Source organism: Equus asinus, chromosome 20 (genome assembly GCF_041296235.1).
Source record: "Equus asinus isolate D_3611 breed Donkey chromosome 20, EquAss-T2T_v2, whole genome shotgun sequence".
Taxonomy (NCBI): domain Eukaryota; kingdom Metazoa; phylum Chordata; class Mammalia; order Perissodactyla; family Equidae; genus Equus; species Equus asinus.
This window is the reverse complement of record NC_091809.1, coordinates 14815634-14823809: the sequence shown is the minus strand read 5'-3', so window position 1 is coordinate 14823809 and position 8176 is coordinate 14815634. Positions and strand designations below refer to the sequence as shown.

At 58.9% G+C, this 8176-nt stretch overlaps 1 protein-coding gene and 1 non-coding gene across 8 annotated transcripts in view; one reads left to right on the top strand and one right to left on the bottom strand.

The window, feature by feature from the left end:
* Positions 1 to 2725: 2725 nt before the first annotated feature.
* Positions 2726 to 2797, bottom strand: TRNAG-UCC (transfer RNA glycine (anticodon UCC)). The gene has a single exon. It is a non-coding gene; the product is annotated as a tRNA-Gly (tRNA).
* Positions 2798 to 3013: 216 nt separating this feature from the next.
* DPP9 (dipeptidyl peptidase 9) overlaps positions 3014 to 8176 on the top strand; it is a 38006-nt gene continuing 32843 nt past the window's right edge. The window contains exons 1-4 of one of the 7 annotated variants that reach the window (XM_044752015.2): positions 3056 to 3196; positions 3882 to 3934; positions 6139 to 6223; positions 6720 to 6767. Coding sequence is in view for 4 of the 7 variants with exons in the window: in XM_044752011.2 (XP_044607946.2) it covers positions 7653 to 7873 (221 nt within the window). In the remaining 3 variants the exon portion in view is untranslated. Of the gene's footprint in view, positions 3197 to 3881; positions 3935 to 6138; positions 6224 to 6719; positions 6768 to 7630; positions 7874 to 8176 lie in introns of those variants that run through there. The other 6 variants (XR_011496109.1, XM_014843110.3, XM_044752012.2 and 3 more) reach the window with 6 other exon arrangements.

Below are 8176 nucleotides of genomic sequence, written 5' to 3'. Positions count from 1 at the left end.
CTGAGACGGGGAGATGGAGGGAGGAGCAGTTTCTTAGTCCGTCTGGTCTGTTGTTGCAAACTACCGGAGACGGGGGCCTTATAGACGATGCACATTTATTCCTCACGGTTCTGGAGGCTGAAGTCCAAGGTCAGGGTGCTGGAAGATTCCGTGTCCGGCGGGAACCTGCTTCCTGGTTCACAGACTGGCTGTGTCCTCATGTGGCAGAAGCGGCAGGGAGCTCTGTGGGGGTCTCTGTTATAAGGGCATGAATCCCGTTCATGGGGGCCCCACCCCCACGACCTCATCACCTCCCAAAGGCCCCACCTCCTGACCCCACTGCCTTAGGGGTTAAGTTTCAACATATGAATTTGGGGTGGGGGGAACACCAACAGTCGGTCCACAGCAAGCAGGTCAGAGGAAGATAGGGAGCTCGGTTGGGGTCATGATAATTTTGGGATAGCCGTGACTCCCCCACCCGTACCCTAGTGGAGACATGGAGGGACAGCTGCATGGGACCCTGGAGCTCAGAGTGGCCTGGGCTGAAGACAGGACTGTGGGCGTCGAAAGGGCACAGACGGGGTCGGAGCCCAGAGGACGGATGGGGCCACCGGGGAGGGGTGTGGGTGGAGGAGAGACGGGGTTCGAGGATCCAGCCCTGGGCCAAGAAGGGAAAGGGGGGAGTCCCAGGGGAGCTGGAGAGGTGAGAGGGGAGCCGGGTGAGTTCGGGGTCCGGGGCTGTGTGAGAACAGAGTTCCCGAGATGAGGGGGGACTGGCCAGGTTGGATGCTGGCTCAAAGTTACCTTTTTTCCCTTTTTACGGCTGCATAATATTCCATTGTATGGACAGACCACACCTTGTTCATCCTTTCACCCATCACTGGACGTTTGGGTTGTTTCCATCTTCCGGCTACTGTGAGTCCTGCTGCTGTGGACATCCGTGCACAACTTTGCGTGGCTGTACGTTTCCAGTTCTCTTGGGTCAGATGATAATTCTGTGTTTAACCTTCTGCAGAACTGCCAGACTGTCTTTCACAGAGGTTGCATCATTTGACGTTCCCACCAGCAGCGGAGGAAGGTTCCAGTTTCTCCCCATCCTCCACAACACTTGTTACAGTCCGTCTTCTCGATGACAGCCATCCTGGCAGGTGGGAAGTGGCCAGTCCAGTTGTTATTAGGTTTGAAATATCCATCACGTCAGCCCACTCATCACCAGCCCCGGGCCAACTTGAACATCTGCCCTGGTCTACCCCCCCTCCAAAGTTCACAAAGTAGGTGGTCAGTTAATACTTGTTCAATGAATGAATGAATGGAATATTATGCAGCTGTCAAAAATGATGTTACAGAAGAATGTTTAATGAGGAGGTCAGCAGAACAACACCCCCCTCAGCATCCACATCCTCATGCCCGGAACCTGTGACTATGCTCCCTTCCATGGCAAAAGGGACTTTGCACATGAGAGTAAGTTAAAAATCTGGAGATGGGCAGATTATTTCTCATTATCCGGGTGGACCTGATGTAATCACAGGGGTCCTCCTAAGAGGGAGGCAAGAGAGTCAAAATCTAAGAACTGGAAGAAAATAAATTTGTGTTGTTTTCAGCCACTGTTTATGGAAATTTGTCACAGCAGCCATAGCGGACGAATAGAGAAGGTCTTTGCGATGTCTTGCTGTGACAGAGCCCTGCCCAGCCATCCTGGGTCTGAGACAAAGGGAAAATGTGTGCCTCTCAATATACGTTTTACGTAATTTTTTAATGGTTAACCGCCCCCCCAGTAGATGGTGAAATGTTATCAATATGTTTGTTACCGTTAAAGGCAGGCAAGTAAAATTCTAATCAGTTCTTAACGTCGTGAATTTTAATATGCCTACTCTTAAGTTTCAATATTTTTTCAACGATGTTCTGGGGGGGAAAATAGTCATTAAAAGTGCATTAAAAACAGGTATAGAGCGGCACAAATTTTTGTTCCCTCCTCGGATTCCAATGTGGCGTGGCAAGACCCTGCCAACATCTGTCTTGATTTAAAATTTTGATATTTTGTTCCTTAGGGGGGTCGTTTCGCCATTAATTTGATATTTTAGAATAGTGCATTAAAGTATTATTTACCTTGATTATTGAGTTTTGGGATGTCCTCTTAATTTTTGCACCTCAGGCGGATGTCTCACCCTCCTCACCATAATCCTGGCGGGTGTGTGTATGTGTGTGTGTTGGGATTGTGTTTATTGCACACTTTCTTCTGTATTTTCCTCCTTCCAGCTTCCTCTGCATCAAGCAGAGCGATGCACGCGTCCTCAGGAAGCGCGAAGATCTTCTCGGCCGACCGCAGGCATAGAATGTTCTTTTTCAGGAGCTACAATGTAACAACTCTTTGCAACATTGTTTATCTACTCAAGTCCCCAGAGTTACAACCTCCGCCAGTTTCCGCAGGGCCGCGGTTAAGCACGCTGACTCCACACCCACCAACGTCCTCGGTTCGGTCCTGGCGAAAACGTGCTCGTATGTTTTTTTCCTTCTGATGGAATTTTAAAACTGTCATAGAAATTCTTGGTCCTTGCTTTTTTTTCTTTTCTTTTCTTATTTCTCCTGCCTTTTTAGAAATCATGATGGAATTTTAAAAATTATTTCAAAGTCAAAAAATTCGAGTTGGCTGATTTGACTGGAAAATTTTAAATGGATGGTAAAAGAGAAAAGGGGAACTGCAATTAAAGAGAAAGAAAAAGCAGCAAGAGTGAAACCCCAAAACTTCTGCGTTGGCCGGGAATCGAACCCGGGTCAACTGCTTGGAAGGCAGCTATGCTAACCACTATACCACCAACGCATCGGCGAGGCAAGGTCTCGCCAGGCACCTTTAATAGAAGTATTGTTGGTAGGACTGGGCGATACCAAGTTGCGTGGGGGTGTCTCCTCCCCAGCGTCCCCCTCCGCACCGGAAGGCGCCGCCCATGGCAAGTTCCGAGCCGCGAGCCGCGCGGGCCTCGCCCCCCAGAGCCGCGGGAGCCTTGGTGCCGGCCGGGAGGTAGCCAATCCTAGGCCGCCGCTTGGGCAGCTCGACTTCCGGGTCAAAGGGGCCTGGGCCGCCGGGTCCCCAGTGTCCGCCGCCCCTGCAGTCCCCCACGCCCGCCACTTCCGGGGCCGCCGTCCGGGCATGGAGCCGCGAGCGTGAGGCGCCGCCGGCCCCGGGACGCCCTGCCCAGCCCGGCCGCCGCCCCGAGCCCCGGTGAGCAGCGCCCCGCGCCCGCCATTGACCCGCCCTGCCTGGGCCGCGACCCTGGACCCGCCGTGGAGCGGCCTCCCAGGGCCTCCGCGCGCCCCTTCCTCCCCGCTCCCCTGGGTGGGGGGCCGCGCCCAGGAAGGCCCTCCCTTCCCCGCAGGCCCCGGGGGTCCCCCCCTCCCCTCTCCCTGCGTGACAGCGGAGGCCACCTCCCTGCACCCCCTCCCCCTGGCCCCCCCAGGCCTGTCCGGCCCCCCTTCCTGCCGCACAGCCTCAGCCCAGCCCTGACTCTTCCCCATGGCTGCCGCCGCCGACCCATCGGAGGTGGCCCGTCCCTCTGCCCCCACCGCTGCCTCCCCCCTCCCATCCCCCGGGGTGAGGAAGTCACTTCCTCGCCCTCGCTGCCAGACCCTGCCCGCCTTGGAAGGGCCCAGGAGGCGTGCACGGGGGTCACCCATCTCTGGAGTTCCCCCCCCCCCCCGGGTCCTGGGGGGAGCCGGGCCCCGTGGGAAGACTTTTGTCCCACGTGCGGTGCAGGGCGACAGACAGCGCCCCAGGGCTGTGAGGTGTGGCTGGGATCACCCGGGTGGAGAGGATCTGGCAGCTGATGGGGACTCCCCAGGGGAAGGAGAGGGTGGTTGGCCAGTCCCGGCGTTAACCCGCCGTGTTCATGACACGTTTCCTCTGTCAGGGTCCGTGTCCCACGGCCGAGCCGGCATGGAGGCTTTCTCGACCCTTTAGAAGGTCAGTTGCGCCGGGGTGGGGTGGCCGGGAAGGCCGGCGGTTGGGCCGGTGGGATTCGTTTGCTGGCTCCAGGGTGTAGAAGTTGGCAGGAAGTGGTTTTTCCTGGGGTCACTGCCCTCCGGGACAGTTGGCTGGGACCTAGGCCAGGGGCTGCAGCTTTGTGTGCTCTTGCTGGACGCTTCTCTTTCCATCCAGCCTCCCCCTCCAGCCGCCCCAGGAAGAACCCCCTGAGGGACTCAGGGGGGGGGGGGAATAGGGGAGGGGGACGCTGATTCCAGCTGGATTTGGCAGAGGTGTGGCTGTAACCCCCTAGGACCTGACACAGAACCTCGCACTCAGTCAGTGAATGGTGTGGCTTCTGGCTCTGAAAGGGACTTTCATCCAAATCTCCCTCTGGCGTGATTTTAAATTACTTGTTTAGTTGACAGTATTAGCTGTCATGTAGTTCCTGCTAGTCGGGAACCTGTGCGATCTCATTTCCTCCTGGCAGGAGCCCCAAGAGTAGGTACTGAGGTCCCATTTTATACCTGGGAAAATTGAGGCACAGGGAGGTTAAGTGGCTTCCCCAAGGTCACACAGCCCAGAAGTGGCAGAGCTGGGATTTGAACCCATATCTTGGACAGCAAAGCCCACTCGGTTCACCACCGGACTGAGGTTTAAGCCAGTGCTTCTTTATGGGGACACTTCGCTTTGCCTCTTCTGTGTGATCTCTGTCCTGTGACCAGGCACTGCTTTCTTTGTCTTTAAGCATCTGGGCACCTGCTCATCCTGGGGCCTGGCTGTTGAGAAGGTGGTTGGCTGTCAGCCAGACCAGGGGTCCTTTTGACTTTAGGCAGCACTCCAGTGAGGCCAGGGACTCGGTCGTCCGACCTGAAATGTTTATTGAGTGCTTCTGTGTGCCAGGTCCGGCTCTGGGCTCAGGGATGAGAGCATGAAGAGGACAGCGGTGGGCCTGCCCTGTGGGGCTGAGGTCCCAGCAGGGAGTGCTCCTTCCCCAGGGCAGGGCTAGTCAGGCTGGCGCTAGTGGTGTTTGGGGCCGGATCATCCCTTGCAGTGGGGTTGGGGGCGCCCTGTGCATTGTGGGATACTCAGCAGCATCCCTGGTCTCCACCAACCAGAGGCCGGTAGCTTGCCTCCCAGTTGTGTCACCCAGAAACCACCCCTGGGAAGGCAGATCATCCCAGGGGGAGGCCCCCTGGGTTAGGGGCTTCCTAACCCCCAAGAGACTCTGCATTCCCTTATCCTCTGGTCCACGGAGGACCTCGGCTGCTCCACACATTTAAAGACACAAACTGAGTGGGAGGGAGAGGAGAGGACTCAGACGCGGGGGGTCACCCTGGCCTCCACCGTCTGACCACCAGGGTTTTATTCCGGTGTCTACTGTGACCAGGGATCAAACTCAGTTTTTTTGCCTAATGCTGAGTTTCTCATCCTTGGACTGTGGACACTGGGGCCGGGTCACTCTCTGTGGGGCTGTCCTGGGCATGTGGGGGGTGAGCAGCATCCCTAACCCCACCCACTCAATGCCAGGAGCATCCCCAGTGTGACAGCCATGACTGTCTGCAGACATTGCGAGGGTCCCCTGGGGGCAGCATCACCCCCATGGAGAGCCACTGTCCAAGGGTGAGTGCCGTGCAGAAAGACCTGGTGATGTGAGGAGGGTGACCAGGTGGCAGCTTTGAGCTGAGTGCGGGGGAGAGCTCTGATGAGGTGCTGTTGGGACCTGAAGGATAAGAGGAAGCAGGTCATGCGAAGAGCAGAAAGCAGGTATCCCAGGCAGAGGGACCAGCAAGTGCAAAGGCCCTGAGGTGGGAATGAGTCCCTGTGTTTAGAGGAGAACAAGCCCAGGGTGGTTGCAGATCACGTTCAAGGGCGGAGAGAGAAGGTTGAGGTCAGGAAGGCATCCTAGAGCAGTCACAGGGGGGACTGGGGCTCATACGGTTTCTGGCAGGTGCCCGCGGGTTGCATCCCTGAACCCAGCCTCTCGGGGAGCTGTCACCTTGGGAGCCCCGCCTGATTTCTGGCGAACGCCTGGCCCCCTCCTGAATTTCAAGGCAATTAAGGCCTGAACCACCCGCCTTGTCAGAACGCCCTTGGTCCTGAGTGTCCCCGGAGGCGGGGACAGCCACCTGAGAAATGGGAGGGGGGAGAAGGGGCGAGAAGGCAGCCACCCGCAGCTGCAGCTCTGCTCTCTCCGCCCGCAGGCTGCTCTCCTGAGGTCGCCAAGTGGTTCATGCGGAAGGTCAAGAAGCTGCGCCTGGACAACGAGAACACAGGAAGTTGGAGAAGGTGGGCGCGGCTCGGGAGTAGAATTTCCCGCCAGGTCTGGGTCTGGGAAGACCCCTTTGTCCCCTCCCCCTCCCCTCCAGCCCCATTTCTGTGTTTCCCCGGGCATAGTTGTGGCTGCTTCGTGTGAGGAGGCAGCGTCTCTCTGCCTCGCCATCTTCGACGGGGGCCCGGGGGGAGGGGGGGGCTGGGTCATTCCCTGGGGGGCCGTCCGATGCACGGCGGGGGGTTGAGCAGCATCCCTGGGTTCCACCTGCTTTCTGCCAATAGCTCCCCAACTCGTGACAACCACACGTGTCCCCATCATCACCCAGTGTCCCCAGGGGCAGCGCCTCCCCAGGTTGAGACTGCTGGCTTCGTGATTAGGATGTGGGCTTCACGTCCAACCGACTTGGGTTCCCTGCCCTTCCTCGTGGGTGACATTGGGCGGGCCATTTGGCCCCTCTGAGCCCACTTTCCAGTCCCCCAAATGGAGTGACCTGGAACTCCCCTCCCGCAGTTACCGTGAGGCTTAAACGTAATTCTCCACGCAAGGCCCAGGTGCTGGGTAAGTTTCCCTGTCTGGGCCGGCACGAGCCGAAGAGCAGGCAAGAGTCCCCCACGAGCTGACCCCTCGGGGTCCCTTCTCCAACACCCTCAGGCTTGTTTGCTCTGGCGAGCGTGAGCCACTGGGGAGGCGGGAAGGGAAGCAGACGGTTCTGGAAGACAGAGTGATGTCCACACAGTGGTCCATTCCCCAGGCGCAGGCTCTGAAAGCGGGCGGTCCCCGTGCCTGGTGGGTCACGTGTCAGGAGCCAGTTAGTGGTGGCGACCGAGTCTCCCTTCTCGCGTGCGTGGGGCGCCGGTGGGCACAGGCCGGCCCACGAGCCCCCTCGGAGGCTGGGTGTGAGAGCAGAGGCCCGGGCAGCCCTCGTGGGGCAGCGGGTGGCATGCCGTTTCCCGGGAACCTGCACCTGCAGGGACACGGCTAGTGTCCCCAGGACCACCGGGAAGCCTTTCCTCCCTCCGGAGCACGGCGAGCCCCCTGCCCCTTGGCTCCCCTCGCCTTGGCCTCCGTTCCTTCTTGCTGATGACTCTGGTCGGCCTGAACCCTCCAGACCCGCAGCCAGCACCGAGTCCACAGTTCCTTCTCGCCTTCGCCTGCGTCCCTCCTCCCAGGCCCCAGTGGGGCCTCTGGCAGATGCCCTGGGGCTGGTGGCCCCGGCTCGCGGAGCCCCAGCTCAGACAGACATCACAGAGCTCCCCCGGGGCCTTGACAGTGGCTGCCCTGGAAGGCCGCGGGCTGTCTGCTGTGGCGTCACGGGCTGCGAGGTCTCCGGCCAATTGGCAGGAGGCGAGTGTAGGTGGACCTGGCCTAAGTGGCTTGGAATCCGCTCGCATTTCCTCAGCTGTGTAAACTCTTGACCAAAAGGCCAGCACAGGCTGCCGCTGAATGAGCAGCAGCCGGCACAGACGGGCCTCTCCTGTGCCTCGGCTCCGCTGTCTGCAGCGTCTCTGCCGTGAGGCTCTGTCTCTGGAGAGGAGAGGAAGCGGAGGGCCAGGGGCTTGCGCAGCCCCGTCTGGAAGCTTCCCGGCAGCCCCCCCGATGTTCCATTTCGTTTCTCCGCTCCTGGACCGCATCTTTGCTCCTTGGGCTCTCTGCGGCGATCAGAGGCAAGGCCATTCTTGTTCTTTGCTGTGGGAGGGAGCCACATGCTTTTGTGAGCTGCTCCCGCCGGGCCCTTAGCTTCAGGGGTCCTCGTTGGGCCGTTTCTCTGCCGTGAGCCAGGCTTGAATTGTGGTGGCGCAGTTTGGGGGCAGTTAGGCCGGTTCGAGGAGTTCCCCTAGCTTGGTGTTCTGGGCTTGTTGCCAGCAGCACTGGGGGCCGCCTGGTTCTGGAACACTTGGCAGGTCCTGGCCCCGACTGGGGGCCCACAGTGGATGCTCCCAAGCCACCTTGCCTGCATCTCTGTTGCT